Source organism: Orbicella faveolata, unplaced genomic scaffold, assembly GCF_042242905.1.
Source record: "Orbicella faveolata isolate gen_17 unplaced genomic scaffold, um_ofav_v1 contig_47, whole genome shotgun sequence".
NCBI classification, from domain to species: Eukaryota; Metazoa; Cnidaria; class Anthozoa; order Scleractinia; family Merulinidae; genus Orbicella; species Orbicella faveolata.
Window position 1 is genome coordinate 10123971 of NW_028301577.1, and position 26343 is coordinate 10150313.

Below are 26343 nucleotides of genomic sequence, written 5' to 3' on the forward strand. Positions count from 1 at the left end.
AAAGTTACAAAATTGAAATCAAAATTCTCACTAATCCTGGGTTAGCTAAATCGGGCTTTGAACAACACGGCCCAGATCGCTAAATACGTGTACTACAAACTTAAAGATACATGAGCATGCCCGAGAAAAACAAAAACTAGAGGACATATCTACATCAACGGAAACCTAAAAGTAATGGCTTAGTTTCGTTAAATATTACTTTAAAAGTGGACTGAAGCTAATATAGGATGTTATCAAGAGTTACGTATGTAAGAACTTCCTTAAATTCTGTCATGTATCCTGAAGTTCAAAGAAGAAAAGCAATCAAACTTCGTTCTACCTTCAACAATTCACTTATCGATATCTGACGTCTTCGTGTTTTAGTAGCCATGATAGTCTGTTCACAGACGTTTATTTTTTTTACGAGTTATTTTTCGTCGAGAGCTCGAGCGATGCGAGAGAGCGGCCGCCAAGAGGGCTTTTTGTCTTTCCCCAGCCCATACTCAGCCCCACCCCTTTGTGTTGGCTCGTTCATATCCTACAACGGCGCACGGTTAATATTTCGCTAAGCTTACGATCTCGACGAACCGAAGAAAAAATAGAGGATCTTTGGACAGACTGGAGCCATGAGCAAAACTTAAGACACGTTTTAACCGAAAAATGGCACGAACAGTTGCCTAGCAACCTCAAGAAACAAACTGTGGGCTCAATCCAGCCTCAGTACTTGTCACTGTAGCTCTTATTGTCTCTTACTTCATCTGAGAGAAGGATCATTTTTGCAATACACGTCAACATTATTTGGTGTCACTTTCGCAGCAATCTAACATTCCTACCTATCTATCTATTTTATTTGCGTATTTTTCCTTCAGTTGATTTTATTTTCTTTGCTCCGATCAGCATTCTTTTTTTTCAAGTTTTCTTCATCTTATGGTGTTTGTTTCTGTATTCACCTTATCTACGAAGATTTTGCAGCTAAAACCGAAAGTGACTTCAATAACGAAAGGCCACTATCAACTATTTATTGACAGGATAAAGCGCTATTTAAATTCCAACGTTTCTTTCTTAAACCTGATCAACTGAAGTCATCATTTTATTGTAGCTGTGTCCTGCCTAATTTTACTTCTTAATCTTAAATAAGGCATTAAATGCAACCTGTGCTCTTATTTTCTCTCTACAAGATAAAAATACCTTACAGATTTGTAATGGGAAGGTTCCATAAAGCTTTTCAATTGATGATTCTAACGTCTTTTAGCAGGCAAAACAAGTAAAGAAGCAGAAAATAAAACAGGGGGAGCTTCAATGGACTGCAAGCATTGTATACCTAATAAGTACGTAAACTATAATTTTTTTTAAAAATGGGATTAAGCAATCTAACAGTATTTTGAAAATGAAGGTGTATGAAAAGCGGCAGAGAATAATATGTAACTGTCTACCGTAGCAGCTGTGACAAGTTATGCATGCATTGCCTACTCTAGCCACTCTCTAGGAGTCCGCAGAACTTGAAGAAGTTCCTCCTCTCTACTCCCTTTTTCAGGGGCATGCATGTACTCCCAGCGGGCCTCCAGAGGAAGGGACATCAAGATGCTCTCTATGCGGGCACCTGGGGTGTACAATCCAAATTTGGTGCCACGGTCATACACAAGGTTAAATTCCACATATCTGTGAAGCAAGAGAAAAATTAAAGGAACTAACTCACAGATGGTGCGCTTTGAATACACAGGTAATGTTTCAAATTTGTCATTATTAATCTACAACACAACATGTCCTTGTATATTTTTGGATAAGTATTTCCATAGAGTTCTTCTGTAGTGTTTGCAACTGCAGTGGCTGGTGCTGCACTGTTTGAGAAGTGGTCAAGAGGGGTGAGGAAAAGAGCAACCAACAGTTGTAGGACAAGAGACAACACAGGAAGCAGTCACAGCAATCTCAGACCATCAATCCACCCTACAAATTTGTCTGCAATGCCTGCGAAAAATACTGCTGTGCAAGGATGGGATTGCTGAACCACTCCAGATATTGCTCTCAACAGGACCGGTCTTGACCAACCATATATTTCAAGATAGACAGTTGCCTACTACCGGTATACTACTACTAGTGTTCTCCTACCTTAGAAAATAATTATTTTTACTGGTATTTCCTTCAGTTCAAAATACAATTGACCATAAAAAGAAGCAAAAGTCATCTTCCAAATCATCTGGACTTTCTTATCAAGTAGAGAAAAGTTTCCATCTATAAATTAACATCTTGACCATTATTTTCTTTTCTCTACTTGATAATGGAGTCAAGCTGAATTAAAAACGTTGTAGTTTACTTTTGCTCTTTTTGAAACCACTGGCATTTCCTCCATTTCCAAGTAATTTTGCAAGGTAGAAAAACAACTTTTCAAAAATAATGTGACATACTGGTAACCCCTTAAACTACAGTTTCTGCCCATTGAAAGCATGAAAACACCAGGAGTATAGTGATTCCCCCTACATGGAAGGCTAGTCCTGTGCAGGACTCCCTCACCCCTTGCCCCCCAAAGCATTTTTGCCAGGATGCTTCCAGAACAATTCTTGCCGCTACTCAAATACTTTTCAGTGGAGGGAGACTCAATGATAAAGAGGTTTCTTGCCCAGGAGCTCAGCACTGAGACCCTAGTGGAGCCAAAATGAACAAAGACCTTCAAATTCAGGGCCAAGGGAACTTTTTGTCAGGTCATTGTGCCTCCCATCTTTCCCTGTTACAGTAGGAATGCCCGATTGCTAGCCTGCAGTGCAGGTGTACTTTGGGTGTGCAAGTGCACATTTTCATAATTGGCCGTCATCTTGGATTTGGTAGCTGTGGAGGGTTGCAGCACAGAAAAATTTCCTGAGGGAATAGATGTGAGGTCAAGTGCTTCACCCTTGCCCTCTGCCCCAACCCTCCACCGGTCAAGCAGCCGATTACAATTCATAAGATGGCAGCATCAAAAACCTGGTTTATCAAGTGTTCCATTCCAAATTAACGCCTGCACTGCAGGCTTCCTGATTGCTAATTCACGTACCGGCCTCGCCTCAATAGCTGCCACTGATGTTCTCTATCAGTGTAAGGATCGTCTTTGTGTTTAAGCACCATAGGAATGTAGCTTGGCAGGACGGCATTAGCTCCTGCTTGAACAAACTGGAATGCTGCTTCCTGTGAGGGTTTTTCAAGATCATCAAAAAAAATACCACCAACACCACGGCATTCACCTGCGGTAAGGAGAATAAAACTGAAGATTAACTGGAGGAAGTGAATAGAGATGTATTAAGTTTTGAATCACCTGTAGCCTTGTTCTCCACAACCGTAGCAATGGTTGTGGATGAATTCTATCAACAACAGACAATTTCACCTGTAGCATCAAGGGAAAATCAAGCATACTCAGCCATAACAGGTGTTATGGGTTATGGCCCTTAACGACAGCCCTGCCAGCTCTCTTTGACTAACCTCTATGTTTGACAACAAAATAGTCATCACACCATTTCTTGAACTTCGGATAGAAGGATGGGTCGTGCTTATCACAACAGTCCTTTAAAGTCTGGTGGAAATGCTTTACATCCTGAGTTTAAAAAATTATGATGAACAAAAAGATGAAGAACATTTTATTTGCATATTTATAAGTAGTCATTTTCCTTAAATGCCAACCAACACACACAGAAAACGTCAGTTGCCAACTTGGTAACAATATGTGATTCCAGAAAAATATCCATACCCATGCCGACTGAAGTTGTTGGAAATTTCAAGAGGGAGAGGGTCTAAAAAGCCAAAATTTTTAAAGGAAAGTATCAAACAGAAACCGGAATTTCCAAAGGGATGGAGGGGTTTGATATGGATATATTTTAGAACAATGCAATGTGGGATTGTATGACATCTGCATGGAGTGACATGATTCAAGTTAGGGATAATATGATGTTGATTTGAAACAAAATAACTTCAGGATGGGGTTAAATGCTGTCACATGACAACATGACTGCAGCTTAGAATGACATGACTTCAAGTTGCTGGTGATATGACCAAACATGATTCAAGATAATTCAGTACAGTTACCTCTTCATTGAGATAGTAAGGAGTAAGATCAGTCCCTCCACCAAACCAACTGTGTTTCTTTCCACTTTCTTCTTGGACTTCAAAGTAACGATAGTTGAAGTGAAGAGTTGGCACAAATGGATTGCGAGGATGGATAACTGAACTAATTCCTGCTGCAAAGAAAGGAAACTTGTTTCCTTTAAGATCACTGCCTCTGCTTCTCATCTGTTCCACAGCTGCTGGAGGCAGATTACCATAAACAACAGAAACATTTACACCAGCTTTCTCAAATACTTTCCCTGCAAAAAAGGGCAAAAAAATTATCGCTGATGGTGTACTTATGCCAAGATGTGAGGCCTAAAGGTGGAAAATCCCTACTATCTTACTGTTGACCTAACAACACCCTATCCTTCCCTTTTTCAACTCCCTCGTCCCACCCCCAGCCAACTTCCCCCCCCCCCCCCCCCGCAACCCCACCCCACCTTTATTAAGCACCTCTATAATTTCCACTAGAGCGGTCGGATTATGGATGCAGCCAGTTTATAGGAAGGCTACCAAGGTAAAGATTCGACTGGGAGCATTTATGTTAAGTCAGTCATAAGTTTCCGAGCAAAGCCCGAGTCTTACCATCTTGAAGCACACAGCTTACACCGCCACCACCTTCCTCGCGCAACCAACGATCTACGCGAAATTCTTGTCCATCGATTGCCGCAAGTCTCCTGCAAATGTCGGCCTGCACGCCAAGAATCATCACTTCCATTCTGCTTTTCATGTCGTCCATACTGTTCTCCAGACTGGTTGTGTCTGTTAACGGTTCCGCCATAAATTGAGACGAGTCCACTTTCCTCTCTCGCGCAGCAACGCTTGAACAGGCAAAAGTTGTACCAAAACCTACGGCCGACGCTCCAAATCCGACTAGAAGACTTCGTGCTTTACGCGTGCTTATGACACGGACAATGCGAAGAAAAACCATTCTTAAAAGTGTAAGTAAAAGGTTCTTAAATTGAAAAAATTCCGTAGTAGTTTACACGCAAATGTTACGCAAAGAAAGATTTCAACCAGGAACCAATATCCGACCGCGTGAAGACTGAATGCTACTTTCATTCACATTGCCACTGACTGAAACTTGGTAGACTGCAGGCTCGACTAGTTCTTCAATCGCGATTTCCCGTATGTCATCGGTCTCTTCGCTGTGGCTTTTGGAAAGGTTAGGATATAAGAATATATGGCGACTCAAATCAGCCTCAATCTAGCTTAGTTTACGACATCATCAGCTCATTTTTAGTTTACTCCTGTGCCAATAATCTTTCTACTGTATAGGGGTATTTTTCCGTGAAAAAATAAAGAATTATTTGTTGTTTTACTCTGATAATTTGTTACATGACGAAAATTCTGTGGACGTCTTTTGTACGGGAAATCGCTGCAAGAGTTAAACGTCCTTTTACAATTATAATGGTTGCGAGTTCAGTCTTGTTAGAACTACTTTTTTTTAAACTTTGGAGAGGTGAAGGACTATGTTGCAGCTTATAAAATTTGAACAAACAGCTTTTTGACCCTACCAGACTTGTATTCCTCTTGTGATCTCTTGGTAATAAAATTTCACGTGTATTCTTGTAGATGGCAAAAGTCCACACACCACGCAATAGGGATCTCGCCCCCGGTATCGGGAGGTACAGCAGATCGGCCATCTACAAAAAGAGGGCTCTGTATAAGAGAAAGAAGACGGGAGTTAAGAAGCTAGTGTCTGAGGAACAGAAATCGAAGCTGAAGGAAGTTGGAGGTGACAAGAATGGAGGCACAAGAGTTGTGCCAGTGAAAAGAGAGGTAAGTTTTCTCCTGCCCTGATAACTTGCGTTTATATATAGATTGAAGTTTCAGGGAGATGGTGATAGTTCTGGATATTTTAATATTAGTATATTCTCAGCTCCGACTATTGCATTTCTAGCTCTCTGATTGGCTCAAAAACTCCGACTATGAGCCATTAGTCGGAGTTTTACCTTATATGGAAAACAGTGCGCCAAGTTTAAAAATTTTCCGCTCTGTAAAATTGTTGAAATAAAAATCGGCGGCAAAAACCCGATTAAGAATATACTAAAACAATTATTCCATTCGACCTTGTTGGATATGAAGTGATCATAACCAACTCGCGCTACGCGCTCGTTGGTTATTTATCACTTCATATCCAACGCGGTTTCATGGAATAATTGTTAAATGATTGTCATCTGTCGAGCATCGCCTCATACCTTGTTACATTGTGGGACATTAGAAATGGGTCAGTCTAGAACTGGAGTTGAGGTGTGTTAGGTAAGGAGTGAGTCTGAATAACACTCTTGTAAGCCTAAAGATTACTCTGGTTAGCCTAAATAATGCTCAGTTTAGTAATAGTGGAGTGGAGTACAATTCACAGAGTAATCAGGTGAGTAATTTCAAAATCGAACAAGCAGGCAGCGCGAGGCCAATTTGAAATTGCAAGCACAATTACTTCCTGAATAGACCCTTTGCACGATCTAGGCACATGATACAAAATCATACATGGTGAGGTGCAAGTTGCACAGTGGGACTTCCAAAACAAAGGCAGGTCAGGGTGGACTGGTATGAGTTGCTTTGTTTTGGAAGTCCCACTGTGGAACATGCATCCCAGCATGTGTGACTTTGTACCATGTGACCGGGTTGTGCAAAGGGCCAATTGTACAACTTGAGGTCCATTTACTAATTTTAAATTTATCAGTAACAAATTTTGAGCTCGATGAGAACTTCTTTTGGTCCAAAAAGTCAGAGTTTTCTATTAACTGTATAAATCGTAGGGAACATAATTTAAGAGGGAAGCTATTAAAGCTAAGATAATTGATGTGTGAATGGTGTAGGTATGCAATTACAGGTATCCAATTCCAAAAGTTAAAATTGGATACCTGTGCATTGATTCCTTGACAAATAGGTGTGTGGAGAACTGATTACAATTGCAAATCTTGTTATAGATATGATTAGCCTGTTAGAGTGGTTTTCAATTGACTATGGTAAAACCGAAAGCAAACCAATTAGAGCGGTTTTCAACTGAGTGTCGTAAAACCAAAACCAAACCAATTACTGACCAATTAGACTACTCAGCCAATCTCAAACCGTAGTAAAACCAAAACCAAAACCAAAGTAATTGTCTTATTACTTTTGACACTCAAATGAAAACTGCTCTAGTTACCAATTAGACTACTCAACCAATTTTGAACCGTAGTAAAACCAAAACCAAAACCATGAAAGTAATTGCCTGATTACTTTTGACAGTCAATTGAAAACCGCTCAAATACATGTAGTCATCTCTCATTAATGGTAATGGTGCCACATCAGAGGGAGTTATATGAGATACTTAATCAGGTGGCCAATATTTAAATCTGCAATATCTTCTCTTGCTTTAGTCTCGTTATTACCCAACTGAAGATGTGCGACGACCCCTGAGGAACAACCAGAAGCCTAAGCCAACCAAGTTGCGATCCTCCATCACTCCAGGAACAGTTCTCATTCTTCTTGCAGGTCGTCACAGAGGCAAGGTCAGTAAAAATCTCTGTTTGAGCATGTTGTTCAAAAGGGTTTATTGTCAGAATGCAGGAAGTACTTTATCACCAAGCATACTTTCAGATCGTCCTAGGTGGGTAGGTGGGCGGCTTTGCCCCACTTTTGAATGTTGTACTCAAAGCCTGACTGGCACTGCACAAGAAGTTGGTGTTGAAATGTTGATGTTATGATTTTTTTCCGGCAGAGAGTTGTCTTCCTCAAACAACTTGCCTCTGGTCTTCTTCTTGTCACAGGTAGGCTTGATTTCGTAAAGCACTCTTGCTTAACCCATTCATTGTCATCTCACCACTTCATCTTATGGGAACAGATGACACAATCAAGTCAAAATAGTGGGCTATATTGCACTCCATGTATAAAATTCAGATCAAGGAAGTCGTGTTCTCTTGCAAGTTCAGTTATGATCGATCATGCATTTTCTTGGTTTTAAACAGCCAATGCATTATCCTCTCAAACCTTCCCTCAATGTAAATATCTACACCAATTTCTATATTTCGTCCCTTAGTCTTATCAAAAATTATTGAGGATGTGCACTGAAGCTTATAATGGGTCACGCATGCGACAGGATGTCAAATTGAAAAAGTCTGGCAGAGTTCCATTGTCATTGGAGCTTGGAAAAATTGCCAACAACTAAATGCAGCTTGTTCTCCCTTCAGCTATTCACTGAATATCTTCTTCGTGATGTGTTTCTGGTGCATTTTTTGTTTGACAAGAGGTCCCTAGGTCTAGCACTGTTTTATCAAAAATGCAGCAAGGTCGTTGTGATAGTGGCCCTTTAGATGAATCATACTCACTGTTTTGTTCTTGTTTGTCTGTACAGGACCTTACAAGGTGAATGGTGTCCCCCTTAGGAGAGTGGCCCAAGCATACGTCATCGCTACTGAAACAAAGCTGGACTTGGGCAGCTTCAAGCTTCCAGAACGTCTCACTGATGACTTCTTCAAGAGAGAGCCAAAGAAGAAGAAGCGTACAGAGGATATGTTTGAAGATTCTCAGGAGGTACTGAAACTGTCATGTCTAATTAAACATGTAGTTTCATTCAAAAGCCAATTAAACATGAGCAAGTAATCCATGAAGTGGTTCATTTGCCCTTGTGAATACTTGTAGCATAATGTGACATTGTGTATGCCTAGACTACAAACAAGTCTCTGTGCGCAGTACTGGCATGCTAGTTTTTGAACAAGGAGACCAGAAGTAGCAGAATCTTTTGTGTATGCCCCAACAAGGAAAAACAAAGACATTGTGGGAAATTCCATTAACAAAGTATTGTATTTTGAAAGACTCTTTGTTACCTAATACGACCAAATTAAGTGTGCAGACAAGGAAATCTTGTAGGGAAAAGTTGCTGTTTGTTGACACAATTGAGGAAAGAATTGTTCGTATTTAAGTGGCTTCAGAAGGCTAGCAAGTGATTTGCGTAGGGAATAATAATTATTCACTAAGTAAATCTTGAAGTATACAATGTAAATCAATTGACAGCTTTTCCTGAATGGCAAATTCAAAATGTTGACCCTTGTTCTTGTGTGATGTGGTCTTCCGAGTTGAACAAGAGCAGGACTGCATTTTGCGTTAGAGTGTTGATTCAGCATTGAAATAAAATCATATTTACTTTCTTCTGTAAATTAATGATTAACAATAACTACTCACTCTTTCTTTTCTGTTTAAAGGAGAGAAAACCAAGTGAGGAGCGTGTTGAAGATCAAAAGACAGTTGATGAACAAATCCTTCCTGAGATCTCCAAGGTGCCACACCTCAAGAAGTACATGAAGACCCTGTTTTCACTCAGAAAGGGACAGTACCCTCATTTGATGAAATTCTGAGCTCACTGGTGTATATTACAAGAATAAAAGCAATCAACAGAGTAATTTGTTCATGAAGTACTAATAGCCTGTTACCAAAATAAGGGGTCAAGTAGCAGCTCTCATAAGGTCTCACATGAATGGTTTGAAATCCTTTATGAGAACAATAGAACAAACGAGAGAAACAGTGTCCCTAACCCTAAAACAATAACAGCCGCTACAATAATAAAACAACAGCGGCTTACAAGAGCTGTTGCACTTCTGAAAAAGAGCAAGGACTAGCCTTTATGCAGGGAATTTCTTTACTTTGGGAATTTCTGGGTGGAGATGTGCCCTAGGACCCTAGGACCTCTAGCCTATACCAGAGCTAGTTCAGCTGAATTTTGCTACCCTATACTAGAGTAAACTCCCCAAATCCCCCCATCTATCGACACCATTGAGGCTGATTTGCGTAAATTTAAACTTGCTGATTTGATTTTTTTATATTTTTGAGTAGCAATTCCTGGTTTCCTTAGTCTAGACAAAGTCTTCAACCAACTAGTCAGTTTTGGGAAAAATGATACCCTATTCTAGACCCAAATGCTCTGATTTATATACCCTATCCTAGAGTAAACTGTTTGAAAACCATACCCTTCACAGTGGCATATACCTATATAGCCCATATATGGCAGTGCCCCCCCCCCCCCCCTCGGGGGCCGGGCACTGAGAAGATTGCCTGGCTGAGGATGAGTTGACAATCTAGAGGAAAGCTTTTCTCATAGAGAAGTTTAATTCCACAGGGCTGCAACAGGTCAGGAAATGGTTGGGGGAAAAAAATTCTTCAAGGTCGGAAAAGTCTGAACATAATTTTGAGTCAGGGAAAATTGAAATGATTTACATGTTAATACCATAGAAGGCTAGAAGAAACATTTGGGTTCACTGAGATTTCAACGATATTTTTCCTTAACAAAGAAGGAAAATATGTTGAAAACTTGTTAGTCTTAATTGAAGTGTAGAAAGGACGGCTGTAAGTAGTGGCCAGGAGCTGCTACTAGACCTGACTTTTTGTATTCATTTGGTCAGGGAAATCTTATTTTTAGCGAAAATTTGCAGAATTTTGAAAAGTGATGCCTGTGGCAACCATGGTTCCATGCACATTGTTGGAGAGTGGTTGGATATTAAGCAATTTAATGGGGTTTTTTTTGTTTATAATCAGTTCAATAGAACATAGTTGTCCTAAGTCTGACTATTTTCCCTGTTGTCACTTTTCTAACCATCTCCAGAGATACTGGCACACTCTGAGTTTTCAAATTATTTGTTCTAAGTGTCTCGCTTTCTGAACTGTTCTGGGCACTCCATTGGTGCAGTGATTACCAGTTATGTAAAATAAAAGGTTCATCAAAACAGGAATGAGCAAGAGTTTCAAAACACCAAAAGTTATTTATGTTGCCATGGCTGTTGCCATACAAAATTCACCCTTAATCGAGGGGCACATCAAAGGTTAGTAGTACTTCGTCAGGAACTTGGAAAAATTTACCTGAATTTTGAATCCTTTGAGGGATAGGAGGGGGTTGCTCTATTGACGTAATTATTCAGGTACAATAATGTGCACCTCGCTATACATTTTGCCTTAATGTTTTGAAGCTGAGTGTAGGCGAGAGAAAGTCCAGTGAGAGAAGATAGTTGACAGAGAAAAGAAGACGGAATTATTTAATACGCTGCGATTAATCTCGGAATGAGGGGCCTTAAACACTTGGTAGAGGAGAAGAAGACAAATTAAAAAAAGTAAACCGTAATATACATGTCTCGGATATTTCGGCTATGTTAGATGACCGTTTACATATGACAAATTGATAATAATTGATCAGCAATTAACAAACTAAATTTCAAAGTTGATCAAGTTGAACTGACTGTCGGGCCTTCCCTTCTTTTTTTCTCCGAGTAGCCTGATTCCCAGGATGCTCGCCGGGCTACGCTTCATCGTGGAATAGAAAGTCATGTAAAGTTTTGGCTTTCGAGAAATGGGCAATTTCTTGCAGAAATTTTGTAATCTGCGTAACCCTAGCCTGCGAGCGGGCTCACGTTGGAGTACAAGCGCGCGCGCCAAATCGAGCGGCGAAGCCGCGAGACGAGAAAGTGAGCCTGCTCTGATCTCTGCAAATTTTTTATTTCCAACCCGGAACCGCAGAAAAGAATAAGTCAATTACATTTTCACCAGAAGTATAAACTTTGGCAGCTCAGATTTCTCGGGGAAATTGTAAATCTTTTTCATAACGACATGTAGGTGCGATACCCGCCCGGAAGGGGGGGGGGGGGAGGGGTACTTTGGGAATTATTTCTGGGTGGGAATGTGCCGCTGGGACCCTGGAACCCTTAGCCTAAACCAGAGCTAGTTCAGCTGAATTTTCCTACCCTATACTGGAGTAAACTCCCCAAATCCCCCCATCTATCGACATTGTAGAGGCTTAGTTGCGTAAATTTAATCTTACCGATTTGATTTTTTTATATTTTTGAGCGGCAATTCCTGGTTTCCTTAGTCTAGATAAAATCCTCAACCAACTGGTCAGTTTCGCGATAAGGCTAGGCCAGCGTAACCCCGGCCACTCCTATCCTCCAGGGCTTCGAATTACGGTCATTTCGCTCCATAGGCAAAATCGATTTCTTTACGAATACATCAACTCATTTCATCTATATTCCTTATTTCAAGCCATCAACAAACGTGCAGCTGAGTAATTCTTTAAATGCATTAGACTGCATACAGACTCCCGACGAACGTTTCACGCTCATCGGCTCGCTTCGCTAGCAGAATTTTTTTGTCGTCCTCGCCGGGACCTATGTTCGCTGGCTACTATAGCATCGAATCTCATATCAATCGAAAAACGAAAAAAGGAATTTCAAAAAAGAAATATAAAACGTTGGTTTTTGTATTTGAATTTTAAATGCAGACGTCTTGGAATTTTGAACAAAGCCAGTACGTTTTAAATGAGGAAAATTCAAAAGAAAAGCTTGCAACTTAAGCCGGAAGTTTCGTTAATACTTCCGGCACACTACCAGGAGCGGAGAATGGTAAAGACTCGAAACGAGCTGAGGGCCTGGTCACTAGTACGGTTGACGCCCTTCGTTTGAGCAAGAATATTACCGGCATTTTACACTTCTGTGGCTAAGAACTTCGCTTCAACGGCAGCAATATGGCAGGGAGAGAAGAGAATGTGTTTATGGCCAAGCTAGCGGAGCAAGCTGAGCGATATGAAGGTAAACGGTTAGTTATTGACTCCATCAGTAGGCATTTTGTAGCTCTGCAACCTCGAGTTGGCGGATTGTAATCAAGTTGGTTGTTAGTAGACAAACACTTCTTTTGACAAATATTTTAAGAGTTAAGATCCACCAAAACGGTAATTTAACTGTCATTTGCACTTTAAAAGAACTCCCACATTTAATCTGCCTACAGAAGTTTGTTTTACAGTCTTAGATACATGTAACATGATACAGACTAAGCTTTGAGTTCGCTATTTTGTACCCCACCAGGGGTGGGAGGGGAAGTCTATGAAAGTGACGGAGGCGAGCTGTGGTTAGTTGAAGTCAGATGCTGAGTTTAACCCTTAAGAATGATCTTTTATTGATGAGTGATAAGCTAGTGACAAGATTCAGGTCCTGCACAAAAGCAGTGCTTTCAGTAAGATTTGAAGTAGGTGTCTCCCTTTAGTTAGCACCTGCCGGAGCTGATAAAAGGCACTGAAGGCCACTGGTCCTCTAGCAGGGCTCAAAATTAACTTTTTTGTTCGGGAGCCAGCTGCCAACTAATGGAAAAATTTTGGTCGCCACCTTATTTTATATATAACTTACACAAGAACATGATTTTATACGTTACTTTGCATGCAAGAAAAGTCACAATTGAAGAGCGAAAATAATTAGAAACAGGTGATATGTCTCTGGTTCGAAGGTGATGGTTGTCTTCATAGTCATTTTAAATGAAGCGAACCTTAAAACATTTTAAGTCCGTGGTTTTCATTGTGAGACAAACACGGATCCTTGTGTATTTTCCCTTTGCTACTTCTTTGAAATGCCATTCTTTATTTTCGACTTGTTTTCCTCGACGCCTGGAATTAAGCTAGTTCCTAGGATATTATATCCTTCGGCAGTTTGGTGAAATCCACTTTCCCTACATCAACAACTGATGAAGGATTCAAAGTTTGGATTAACCTTTTGGCTGAATCTTCATTCCCCGCACATAAAAACTCATGTAACTCCTTAACTCATTGGTATCTGCCACCATTTTCACAACAAATAAAAAGCACGTGGTGTTGAAGTGTGCCTGTGATCCCAGTTTCGGAAGAAGCCGCTGAAACAGTATGGTGCGCCATGAACACAGTATCGACGTGTCGAAATACATTCAATTTTTCAATTATCTTGTAATATTTAGACATTATTTTACTGGGGATGGAAAAGTGAGTTGTATACTAGCTACCATATCTGATTGATTTCCTAATATAAAGATTTAAAAACAAAAGTTGTGTTGTGGTTTTCTTTAGTTATTGGACAAAACGCGAGTCCCCAGCTGGCGACCAGTTCTGAAAGTTTAGTCGCCAGTGCACAATTTTTGGTTGCATTGGCGACCAGTGAGTTGCAATTTCGAGCCCTGTATAGGGGGTATGGGGGAGCATGCCCCCCAGAAAGTTTTTGAAATTGGGAAGCTCGGAAACACAATTTCCAGTGCTTTGAGGCAAAATATCACCCAAGCATTCAATACTAAATAGCGAGGCCGGACACAAATATGAACTGTTCAGAAAATTAAGTTACATACTGAAGTCAAGACCTTTTAAAAACCAAAGTCATTCGTGATATATAAGACTTGGCATGATGTTAACTTCTTACACCATATTAAAGACTTACAGTACCAATCAGAAGAAACCTAACAGGGAACGCTTAACTGAACGTGTTCTGTTTCCGTTTCACACGTGTTCCCGTTACCGTTCTGTATCCATTCCGTATCTGTTCTGTATCCATTCCATATCCATTCTGTATACGTTCCGTTCCTGTTCTGTATCAGTTCTGTGCTGTTCTGTTCCTGTTCTGTTAGCGTTCCATCGGTAAGCGTTCTTGGAACTCGTTCAGAGGAACGAGGTTTCTGAGAACTCGTTTACAAGATTAGCGACACTCATTTGCATTTCATACAATGGGTGGCCTCATGGTTAGTGCGCTTGTCTCTGGATCGAGCGGTCCAGGTTTGAGCCCTGGCTGGGGACACTGTGTTGTGTTCTTGGGCAAGACACTTTACTCTGACAGTGCCTCTCTCCACCCAGGTGTATAATGCGATGGACTAGCATCCCATCCAGGGGGGAGTAGAAATACTCCTAGTCACTCCATGCTACAGAAACCGGGATAAGCTCCGGCCTGATGGGCCACTTGGCTCATATGCAGACTTTACCTTTTTTACAATGGGTTAAAACTGTTGCCTTTATGCGAGAATACAGACAGTAAACTTAAATTTTCGTGGTGAAAATATGGGTCCAGTCACTCAAAAAATACGGGAAGATGGTATTGTAACTTCAAGGCCAGTTTATAGTAAGTCTTTTTCCGAAACGATACAAAGCGACCAGTAATCTGTGTGATTGCCTGAGGAAAGGAAGAAGTAAACCAGCTTGCCAAGCACTTTTAACACTATTGATGAAAAAATGCAAGCAAAAGATGAACTTTCAGCTCTTGTATTTACATGAGTACTTTTTGTGAGATTTAACATTGAAGTATCGGCAAAAACTGTTCGGAGAATGCGGAAGAAACTTGGCAGGAGGACGCGAGTGGTGCAAATTACGGACAAAAAGCCCAAGCAAGCATTTTGTGATACTTTATCCGTTCTGTATCCGTTTTGTATCCGTTCTATACCCGTTCTGTACCCATTCCGTTCACATTCTTGTACCCGTTCTGTATCCATTCAGTTCCCGTTTGCAAACTTGTTCCCTGTTAGGTTTCTTCTGATTGGTACTGTACCTGATTGCGTCTGTGAGCTTTTTGAAGTTGAACTAGGAGCAGACAGAAACGACAGCATGGACTGCAGCCACTTCATAGTGGAACTGACGATGCAAGAGAGGAAATGATTGATTGATTGCTAATGGGGGGAGAAGCATACTGTCGTGTTGCAATACCTTTTTGAGTACATTGGAGCTAATTTGGCTCATATCCAGGCTGAAAATGTCCAAACTGTTCAAAAATGCATTTTTACCAAAAAGCTCCAGTTGTCATTGGGTTAAAAGTCTGAAACATCCTTGAATTTTCTCAAACATTGAATACAGTGTACTACTAAGTCAAAAACAACTTAATTTGATTTGTATAAACTTTCAAATTGGCATTTTCTTGTTCTGATGTCCTTGTGTATATTGACCTGAAGCAAAAACTTGTGGCCCTAAAACTTGTTTATTTGGAAGGTGCATACTGTAAATCCTCGGGCGCTTATTTCAAATTTAGGAGAAGGTGGGGGGCGGGGGGGCATGTTTATTTAATTTTTCCCAAATCATGGCCTGACATGATCATATTTTTAATACATTATCTGCGCGTTAACACCAACATAAGCTGTTTATTGACATAAAATGCTGATCCTAAAGTTTAAATCGCTGCACTGTTAGTACTTGACATGTTCATTGGTTCACTAAACGTGTTCACAATCTGAAACAATGTACAAATCTAATACTGCATGACAAACATTATACATCCTTTGTTGTCTAATTACTTGTCCACAAAATGGGGGGGAGGGGGGTGTTTATTTTAAATTTTGCCCGATAGGAGGGCGCTAATTTTATAATTTTGATTTCCATTATCACTTATAAAATTATATTTCTGACAGCAGTTCTTGAAAAAGAGATTTAGTCCCTGAAAAGTCCTCCAATAAAGGTTGCAATTTTTTATGAAAGCTGTCTGGGATTGTATAGGGATTTTTGATTTCCAACCTTGATGTACTACAAGTAAGCATATGCACTAAACTTTCTAATTTCAGAAATGGCAGAGTTTATGAAGGAGGTTGCAAAGGCAGGGACTGAACTGGAGAGTGAGGAACGCAATCTTCTGTCCGTTGCCTATAAGAATGTGATTGGAGCTCGTCGGGCAGCATGGCGTATAATATCTTCTCTGGAGGGGAAAACAGAAGGCAAGGGGGAGACTAACAAAGAGGCAAGCATTAAAGAATACAAGGAGAAAATTGAGAAGGAGTTAAATGAGATCTGTAAGCAAATCATTGAGCTCCTGGATAACACCCTTATTCCTAACTCATCAACTGGTGAATCCAAGGTTTTCTTTTATAAAATGTAAGTACTGGGTATATCTTGGCTTTTTTCAGTATTGGGTATATGTAGCTATGTATATGGATATTTTGAAAAAGTCATGATATGTCTTGTGGCACAAAATTTTTGCAGGTTTTAATTGTGGATTTTCTTCATGATCCACTAAAAATATTCTTGCGAAAACAACTTAGCCTTGATTACCAGCGGCTTTTTGGATGAAAGTTCAGCTGGACATGTGAGGATTCTTTTGTTAGTCTTAGCCAATCAGATAACTGCAGGCAGATTTTTGTCACCTATAAATTATCTCCTCAGGTCAATGGTGGATGATGTGGAATTGATCAATGTGGCATATGATAGAAGTTTAGAGACATTTAAGATCGAAAGTTTAAAAATTTACATCGAGGAGTGCTAGAAAAGTTGGTTGATGACCAAGAGGTGTTCCTTACTGAGCTAACAGTGTCGGGAAAATTTGAATCTTGTGGTTCCAGAATGTCAGATAATGAACAAAGGAAAGCCACACTAGGCTCTGGCAAAGCCAGACAAAACTAATTATTTTAAAGTGGTACTATGACGAAAATCGCATCTTTCTGATCTAAGCCATTTTTAAATATAGAAAAGTAGTCTGTACGAGAAGAAAAATGCTGTTTAGTTCTATTTTCAAATATCTCTTTTCATTCCAGAGATATTCAAGTTTTTAAAATATGCAACCACTGACTGCATTGACAAAATAACCATTATTGATCATCAACACAGAGAAATGTAGTCACCATTATGGCAACTAAACCAGAACTTTTGCCGAATTTTGGTCGCCAAGGATGAAATGTTAGTTGCATTGGCAACCGTGTCGGTCGCAATTTAGAGCCCTGGGATGGCTTTTAAAATACTATGCCTGTGTTAAGCCTGCAGTCTTGTAAAAGGAAAGGGCCAAATTGGCCCTTTTTTCGTTTTTGTAGGGGCCATCTCTGATTGTAATGCGGGATTCCCGCAATGGTGCGCTCTGGCGGAAACACTGCCCTATAAATTAGAACGTAATGTAGTGTGAAAAATATAACAAAGGAAAGCAGCAGGGAGAAGTTCAGGAACTGTGAACTGTACAGGTTTTTTCACACGGCTGCTTCAAAATAAATTTAATGTTTTGGACTACAGTACACTGTTTAATTTTTTGACTTGTCATGAATTGACAGATATGGTTCAAGTTATCGAGGGTAAAATTATACAGAAATGAGCTGAAGGAAAACGAAAATTGCTTCGAGTTAGCGGGGGGTTCGAGTTATCGAGGGTTCAAGTTACCGAGGGTAAAATTAAAGTAAATGTATGACAGAAATCCAGGGGAAATCGATTTTGGTTTGAGTTAGCGTGAGATTCGAGTCAGCGAGTGTTCAAGTTATCGGGAATCAACTGTGTTTGCAAATGGTGGAATTCTATGAAATAAACTTAAAAATTTGAGGGGTAAAAATCATGGTATCACTTTAAAAAAAAAAAGGAGCAAAAGCAAACCAAACTAGCTCGGCAAAACATATTTGGCAAATTAAAGAGTGTCAAGTTAATAGTGTCCAGAAACCATGCAGACCTACATATGACCATTGTTATGACATTTGCTGCACCACAAACGAATGGCTCTGCTCTACTTAAAAAAGACAAGCTCTTCCTTAGAACACAACAAATAATGCCCTTCCAAGGCAATATTGTGAAACAAAATATGGTGGACGACCAAAATTAAAAAAAAAAAATGGCAAAATAACATACAAATGTTACGAGCCGTAAGTGTCCTGTGGGCCTTTCTATCATTTACTTCAAGTGTATGACATTACTGGTGACCAGAAGCACCACATGAGTTAAATTATGAATTTGCATCACAGACAGGCTTTGTCGCTCAGGCATCCAGCTCTCTCTTCTCTCGGCGAGGAATGCTGACCGGACTCAAGAGAGTAGCAGAAATCAAGCCTGAAAATAAGTGTCCCTTAAATTAACGCTGACATAATAACTAACATAAACTGTTGACAGTCAATAACTCATTCCAAATAATTCAGAAACGCTGTTTGTCAAGGGTGGTAGTTGTTGTCACTGCATTACTACCAGAGCCATCAACTGCAGAGGAACAAAACAAGTTAATCTTTAACAACACAGTTTTAAGCTCAAGCTTGTTATTAATATCAATTCTTACTAGACCAAAAACATTATATTTCCGGCTTACTATCTGATCTGAATGAGACTGACAAGAAGAGTGTATTCTAATGTAACTATTACATACATACATACTTTTTTTGTCATTTGTCATGTAGGTCATTAAAAGGCAGCTAAAAAGCTGATGTGGACCTACAAACTAAAGCTCAACCCCATGCAACAACAGCAACTTTTTACTGCTAAATTTTTATTGTACCATCTTAATATAGAGATTTAGGCCAGCGTAGCTCTTGGGCCGGGTTGTTCAGAGCCCGATAAAGCTCACCCAGGAAAAGGTAGAAATTTGATTTCATGTAACTTTGCGGTGAGGTTTTCTGTATATTGTTTGGCCTTCTGTTTTGAGTTTTAATAATCACCATATACACAAAACAAAGCAGCAAAAAACATTTGTTTAGAAGAAAAAGTTATAATTTGGTTAACTTTTAATCCTGGGTTAGCGTTAACCGGCTTCTGAACAAACTTGCCCTGTTTTCAACAAGTTAAGCTGACATGAGCCCACAATCCAATCGAAAACCAGCCATCCCTAGTGATTACAACATAACTATAATAGGGCCCTGTACTCAATACAAACACATACAACAACAACACAAAACATGCAAATAAGTTACATTTACTGATAAGCTGATTGTTCTCTTTTAAACAGGAAGGGTGATTACTGTAGGTATAAAGCTGAAATTGCTGCTGAAGGTGATAGAGCGAGCATTTGTCAAGATGCAGAGCAGGCTTACAAAGAGGCACAGAAAAAAGCCGAGGAAGAGAAGCTTTCAGCTACACACCCTATCCTCTTGGGCTTGGCGTTAAACTTCTCTGTATTTTATTATGAGATCCAAAATCAACCAAACGAGGCCTGCAAGCTGGCGAAGGAAGCCTTTGACAATGCCATTAGTGACCTAGACCGACTGAGTGAAGACTCGTACAAGGACAGCACATTGATAATGCAGCTTTTGAGGGACAACTTGACCCTGTGGGCTACTGACAATGAAGGTATAGTTACATGTCTTTGATATTGAAAGGGTTGAAATGGGAAAAATAGTAATAATCAGAATACTACTAAGGTTATTCCCCAGTTTTGCATTGTGCATCCCTACTGCGCATAATTTCACGCGTGATTAGCGCGCGTGCGTTAAAAAATGGTGGCTTTTTCTTTACCGCTGGACCTTGCCATAGACGTAAATCATCATTTTCTCACAAACGAGTATGGTGACCTCTCATTTTTTTCTATTGTTTTGAATCGAGTAATAAATTTCTCTGTGTAAAATAAATATGGACCAATTCTCAGTGTAGAACAATTAAAAGCAATCGTCGGAAACGTTAATTCAGTAAGCAATCGTGACTACAATCGTGGTGCTGTTATAAGGATTTATATGGGTATAAACAAGGTGCTGTTGCTCCTAAACGAACATGGGGACCCCTCATTTTTATTTCAAAATTTAAGTTCCTATAATATAAACAATTAATAGGCAAAGTTTCACAAAAATCTCAGTGCAGGTTCTATTTCAGTGGAATGACCTTAATCAGTTAATGTTTTGATATATTGAAGTATTTGTTCTAACTTGGCACTGCAGCTTAGGAGACTAAAATATATTATTAAATACGAAGTTGTTTATTCATGCCTTAAGGTGGCCGAATACAGTTTTTGTGTGCGCTTTTGCTGATGCAATTCAGCGCACGCACAAGCATTGCTCAAAGCAATCATGCTGTCAATAGAGTGTTCATTTTATTTACTCAACACCCGTAGTATCTGTGCTATTTTTCTCTATAATTGAACGCAGTGTATTGATGGCTTTAGTCTTTTATTACAAAGATATGTTAGAAAAGGTAACGATGCAAAGAACCCAGCAATTCTCAGCTTTTTCTTTCTTACCGAAAGAACCCAGTTAAATGCGCATGCACAGTAAGTCAAAAAATTGCAATTGAATGAAAAAATGTACTCTCAAAAATACGCCTATTTCTCGAGATCCATCCATTAGAATTTCACGAAATTTGGCACGAAAATACTTTAGGAAATAAGTAACTGGAGTATTGAAAATAATTGAACTTTAACAAAGGAAATTCTAGATATTTCAGTGAACCTTCAACAAGGGATGATTAAAGATCTCTCTGTTATATTATTAGCAAAATGGTGTTAACTTGTGAGAATCGTTACAAGCTTGTAGCATGCAAATAACAGACAAAATCTAATGACTAGATTTTCTGCAAATAAACAAAACCGATTTTAAAGCCTGTTTATATTTATTCGTGTTGCCACGGCAACAGCACATACGTCAGCTTAACCATCCAAAAACCAAAGTTTCTGTTGTTAACTGGATTGCCACCATTTTGGGCGATTGAGGAATCAAGGGTTTTAGAGAGAACAGTGAATGAAACACAGGTATCAAAAACTGTGTTCAGCCACCTTAACCTCAGTTTGACAACCTCAGTGTGATTTCTTTTGTTTTGGTCCCACAAGCCTCTTAGCCATGGTAGAATATCATAACAGCCCTTTTTAACTTGGAAAATATTTATACTTTCCATTTGTAGTGGTGGGACAATTTCACACCTCCACACCTCCACTCCTCCACTCCTCCACTCCTCCACTCCTCCACTCCTCCACTCCTCCACCCCTCCACCCCTCCACCCCTCCACCCCTCCACCCCTCCACCCCTCCACCCCTCCACCCCCCCACTCCCCCACTCCCCCACTTCCCCACTTCTTCACTCCCCCACTCCCCCACTCCCCCACTTCTTCACTTCTTCACTTCACTTCTTCACTTCCTGGTAGAAGTTTCTAAGTTGCATTAATCACCTTTATTTGATAACTATCAACGGGTTGTCACAAGAAGTATACTTGCATTAAAAAGTTGCGTGATAGATTTCTACGTACAATCATGTTTGTTCAATGGTCCATTTGTGTTTGGTAGTCAACTAGCTGTACGTAGTGTTCTCCATTTGTAGATTGTTGATTCAAACTTAAATATGTCGTTGAAGAAACGCGAAAGTTCATGTCCATTTGCAAGTGCGGAGGAAGCACCACAGTGGAAACAGTCGGGGGGAAAAGGTTTCAAAAACATTTCATCAGCATTGGGCTGATGCATTAGCCGCTAGTGACAAAGTTTCCTGCTTCAAGCAGGAGAAGTTGCTTGCACTGGATGAGGAAGACCTTTGACATTTTTTAAGCATTACTTCATTGGCTGTTTTATCATTCAAAACAGTACTGTAACACTAGCATCTCAACTCAATTGGTATCTTGCGGGTTTCCTTCACGTTGTTTATGAGTACACTCTTTGGTTGTTTATGGCATCTCTAAACTAAGGCAAAAGGAAGAAACAGAAGCGTAAATTGTTTCTTACTGACCTGGGCACACAAGCGATGGAATTCAGATCTCTCAAAGGATATTTTCCACCAGAGGCAACATTTGAGATTCCTTTGCAACTGATACAAGCTCTATTGTCAAAGTAATGAGTCTTCACTTTATCGCTCAATGCATCATTATTTTCACACGTTTTGTGTAATGATTTGAGTATTTCTGTGATAGCTGTTTCACCATACAGTCAAACCTGTATTAAGCGGACATCCTCGGGACCCTTGCTAGTGTTCACTTAATACAGGATGTCCACTGAAACCAGGTTCCCTAAGTATTCATTTTAAAAGGGTCATACATGTAGTAATGTTCCTCATTAAAAAGGCCTTGAAAGGGTCAAATACCATTCCTGTAAACATACAATCATTTGAGGAAGGAAGGATTTATTTTGTAATGGTTTTACAGACTTGTCTGTAGGTACAAATACAAATTTCCTGTTTGCCAGACAGATGTTTTGTTTGTGAGGTCACATATTAAATTTGATCAGTTTTTTTGTTGTTGTTGAAACAGAGATAGTATTTCCTGTTTGTTTTAGATGTGGCAGCTCTTCTGTGGGCAAAATTAAATGACTAACCTATTAAAACGTAGATGAACAACATGCATCTTTTTTCCAATGTCTGTTTAATACAGGTTTTCGACAACGAAAAAGACCATTAAAGTTAACTTTTAAGGTGTCCGTGTCCGCTTAATAGAGATGTCTGTTGAATATGGGTAATTTTTGCAGTAAATCTGGGGGAGAAAAAGGGGACTTGTGCTGCTGTCCGCTTAATAGAGGGTGTCCGCTGTTAGGTTATTCCTCAGAATTGTGTTGCACATCCCTACTGCGCACAATTTTCTTGTCATTAGCACATACTCGCGAGGCTGTGCATATACACAACATATTAAAAATGGTGGCTTATTCTAAATGGCTTGGCTTGATTATTAGTTGAGGAGCACATAAGTGTTAGCCTCCTACGCAGACGTTCTTTTAAGGTTGAACCTTTAAGGTGTCCGCATCCGCTTAATAGATGTGGCTGTTAAAAATGGGTAATTTTTGCAGTAAATCTGGGGGGAGAAAAAGGGGACTTGTGCTGCTGTCCGCATAATAGAGGGTGTCCGCTTTAAGGTTATTCCTCAGAATTGTGTTGCGCATCCGTACTGCGCATGATTTTCTTGTCATTAGCGCATGTTCGCAAGTGCATGCATATGTATACACAACATATTAAAAATGGTGGCTTATTCTAACTGGCTTGGCTTGATTATTAGTTAGGGACCACGTAAGTGTTAGCCTCCTACGCAGACGTTCTTCGGGCTTGTCATGCAATCTTCCTTCCCTATGATTGTCTGCTGAAATGCAGGGTTATTTACTTGGCCCAATCACAGCACACTTCCCAATCAAGGCAGCGAACTTTGGACCCAGAGAAATTTTTTCAAGAGACGTCAATAGATATGATTGTGGCCTTCAATGAGTATGTGGACATTAATGTCGGTTTAGATACCCTATCGGCAAGAAGCTATCAGTAGTCTAAGAGTATCGTGACAGATTTTCTGCTCAAAGTTCAAGCAATAAGTGGAAAAATTATTTACTAAAGATCTACTCATGGCACAGTAACTTTTGGAATACTATTTAAAACAACTCACTTTAGTTCATTTCTCTAAGTGACCCCATGATTAAATTCTCAAGCATTCTCGAGAAAATTATTGTCAAACCTTTTAAGAATGCTTAAAGCGTGCATTAAATTGTCTTAAACTAACACGAAACGTCTGTTTTAATTGAAATATGGATAACTGCTAGTTCAATTTTCTCTCGCAGGGTCAGCTTGAGTGCTTAAGTCTCAATATGTTCTTGTTAACTGTATTCAAAATATCATGCCATGAGGTTTCTTTTTTAACTCAATTTTTGCCATTATTGCTTGAATGGTCTGCAGAAATCATCTTAAATACAGAACTTGGACTAGTTTAGACCTGGGATTTGAACAGTTGCATATTTACTTTGAAAGTGTTCCCATTGATGTTACATGCAACAGTTTACATTGTAATTCTCGCCACGAGGGAGTATATAAATAGCATTTTGTTTACATGATGATCCCGCACTCATTGGCTCTAAAGTAATTTCCATGTGAACTCCAGCTGATCTTTACAAACAAATGGAAAGGAGTGTGCTGTTTGTTTCAGCAGATGTTCATGGGGAAGGAAGATTACGTGACAAGCCTAAAGAGCGTCTGCATAGGATGCTATATAAGTGTCTGCAATTCTGTAATAGTGGGAGTCCATAATAGTGTGGGTTGCTTCCAGACATTTTTTTGTAGTTTTGGCCAGGGATGTAGCTTCTGTCTTTAATGGTAATGTAAATGAGAAAACTAAACCATGAAAAGGGCTATTAGCTTATTGGCATACATATTATTTCTAGTGCTCATGAAAAGGACCATAGAACAACCACTTTTTTCAGGAGAGCTTTATTGAGGAAGGGTGTGTTAATATTATTAATGGAATTCTATGGAATTTTATTTTCTTTGTAAAGCCTTTTTTGTGGACTTGTAATAGACAACATTTCACACAAGTTTTGCACTTAGCATGGTTTTTGGCCAACCCCTTCAATTAAAAGTATGTGTGTAATTATGCATGCACGTAAATGCCTGAGATCTTGCACATACATTTACATGAAATACTGTGTATTTCCTATGCTGAAGTTTTTTATACAGTCAGTCAATGATATTTTTCCTGACCTAAACAACATCTAAAATTCAATGTGGAACATGGCAAACTGACATAGCCCTACAGCAAGTCTGTGGTCTGAGAAAAATTACAAGGAACCCAAAAAATCCTAACCATGAAAACCTGGGTGCCCAGCACTTAAGTTTTTCCAGTTGCCCAAAGGCAAAAGTTAGTTCCCTGTGGCATGTGGGCACTTCTAGAGCACAGTCCTGCCCAAGTCTTTTTTCAGTTCTTTTTTAGGTTTGTGTAAGTCTACAAGTTTTGTGTAGGTCTGCAAGGTCCAGCCAATTTCCAGGGTAAATCTAAGATGTCTCTTAGCAGGAGAAGAACTTAATAGTCCACAGAAAAAATATATATATATATTCTGGGCTCTTTTCTTTACCTTGTAAATGTTTTGTCTTCAATACAGATAACAAAGGAGATACAAAAGTTGAAGATCTAGAAGGAGACGATATGAAAGAGTAACTGGCAGAGGCTGACTTCAGGAGTTATCTTAAAAATGGCTTGCATGCTTGTCTGGTTGATAAACCGTTTTGATATGATGTGACAGAAAATATGTAGCCAAGATGTCAGCCTTCCCAATTCTTTTGTAATGATAATAATCTTTTTTTCTCTGAGCTACTTGTAAAATTGTAGGTTATTTTTTTCACAGTTAGTCTCACACCTAAAGTAAATATAACTTGTGTAAGAAACTTACATTCAAACACTTGTAGATGGATAGACACCCTTTATCAGTAGGTGGACACGAAGTTGTGGTCAAGCAAGGCAATGTAGTACTTTGTTCTGGTTCACAGAATGTTCACCAACCTGTGGTTCAGTTGTATGCAATTATTAAACTTTGCTTTACCTCGTGTCAATAGACCATTTTCGAGTTACCTTTCCCTCTATCTTAAAACAAGTCCTCATGCAAAACGTTTCATATGGAAAAAAGTTTGATTTAGAGAAAATAAACCTGTAGGGGAACGTATTTTCATACGAATGGTTTGGCATGAAGACTCGTTATGGCAGAGGCATAAGTCAACTCAGAAGTGGCCTGTTGTAGCAACGGTGGACAATCTGTTCGTTTGGAAAGATTTGTAAATTTTTCTTTTTTTTAACTGGAAATAGAATTTTTGATTTTATTGTTTTTGCTTTGCTAAGCAGAAATCAGTCGTGTTACATCAACTGATAATATTGAGTGTCTTTCTGTTGTATTGACTAGCCACTGTGCGTTCTTTGGGTTAGTGATTTTCAAACGCTTGCCATGATCGATGTAGTTAGTCAAAAACTGACCCCTGCTTTTGGGAGGCTCCTTTTTGGTGTACCCAACCCATCTTTCTTTGCATGCTGACTTCTTTAACTTTAGAAAATTTCCATACAGAGATTTTGTTGTCTCAGACCAGCTGTTACCTGCACACTAAAATGCAAGGAATAACTCATCACAGACAGTGTCCTGATGTCAGTAGAGGTCAGAGGTGGGGGGTGGAGGGAGAGGACTCCCAGATGAAAAGGTTGGGATGTTTGTCGTCTTGTTT

The 26343-nt window shown here is 39.5% G+C and overlaps 3 protein-coding genes across 3 annotated transcripts; 2 read left to right on the top strand and 1 right to left on the bottom strand.

The window, feature by feature from the left end:
- Window positions 1–823: 823 nt before the first annotated feature.
- Window positions 824–5050, bottom strand: LOC110048445 (oxygen-dependent coproporphyrinogen-III oxidase-like). The gene is made up of 5 exons (XM_020754243.2): window positions 4633–5050; window positions 4027–4304; window positions 3427–3538; window positions 3005–3191; window positions 824–1638 (listed from the first exon to the last, which is right to left on the bottom strand). The coding sequence occupies exons 1-5, from the start codon at window positions 4976–4978 to the stop codon at window positions 1446–1448; spliced, it is 1116 nt and encodes a 371-aa protein (XP_020609902.2). The 5' UTR covers window positions 4979–5050; the 3' UTR covers window positions 824–1445.
- Window positions 5051–5157: 107 nt separating this feature from the next.
- On the top strand, window positions 5158–9431 carry LOC110048446 (large ribosomal subunit protein eL6-like). Its single transcript, XM_089279719.1, has 6 exons — window positions 5158–5212; window positions 5623–5829; window positions 7413–7544; window positions 7754–7802; window positions 8387–8565; window positions 9234–9431. The coding sequence occupies exons 2-6, from the start codon at window positions 5623–5625 to the stop codon at window positions 9384–9386; spliced, it is 720 nt and encodes a 239-aa protein (XP_089135845.1). The 5' UTR covers window positions 5158–5212; the 3' UTR covers window positions 9387–9431.
- Window positions 9432–12444: 3013 nt separating this feature from the next.
- LOC110048416 (14-3-3-like protein 2) lies at window positions 12445–25975 on the top strand. Its single transcript, XM_020754206.2, has 4 exons — window positions 12445–12596; window positions 16330–16636; window positions 19440–19780; window positions 25239–25975. The coding sequence occupies exons 1-4, from the start codon at window positions 12533–12535 to the stop codon at window positions 25292–25294; spliced, it is 768 nt and encodes a 255-aa protein (XP_020609865.1). The 5' UTR covers window positions 12445–12532; the 3' UTR covers window positions 25295–25975.
- Window positions 25976–26343: the final 368 nt, after the last annotated feature.

Bases quoted from the DNA above. Each gene is read 5' to 3' on its own strand.
- LOC110048446 (XM_089279719.1), top strand. From the start codon at position 5,623: ATGGCAAAAGTCCACACACCACGCAATAGGGATCTCGCCCCCGGTATC. The intron at 7,803-8,386 runs GTAGGCTTGATT...TTGTCTGTACAG, and splicing joins TGGTCTTCTTCTTGTCACAG to GACCTTACAAGGTGAATGGT. The intron at 8,566-9,233 runs GTACTGAAACTG...TTCTGTTTAAAG, and splicing joins TGTTTGAAGATTCTCAGGAG to GAGAGAAAACCAAGTGAGGA.
- LOC110048445 (XM_020754243.2), bottom strand. From the start codon at position 4,978: ATGGTTTTTCTTCGCATTGTCCGTGTCATAAGCACGCGTAAAGCACGA. The intron at 3,539-4,026 runs GTAACTGTACTG...TTTTAAACTCAG, and splicing joins CTTACTATCTCAATGAAGAG to GATGTAAAGCATTTCCACCA. The intron at 1,639-3,004 runs GTACGTGAATTA...CTTGCTTCACAG, and splicing joins CAGCTATTGAGGCGAGGCCG to ATATGTGGAATTTAACCTTG.
- LOC110048416 (XM_020754206.2), top strand. From the start codon at position 12,533: ATGGCAGGGAGAGAAGAGAATGTGTTTATGGCCAAGCTAGCGGAGCAA. The intron at 12,597-16,329 runs GTAAACGGTTAG...TTCTAATTTCAG, and splicing joins GCAAGCTGAGCGATATGAAG to AAATGGCAGAGTTTATGAAG. The intron at 19,781-25,238 runs GTATAGTTACAT...TCTTCAATACAG, and splicing joins GTGGGCTACTGACAATGAAG to ATAACAAAGGAGATACAAAA.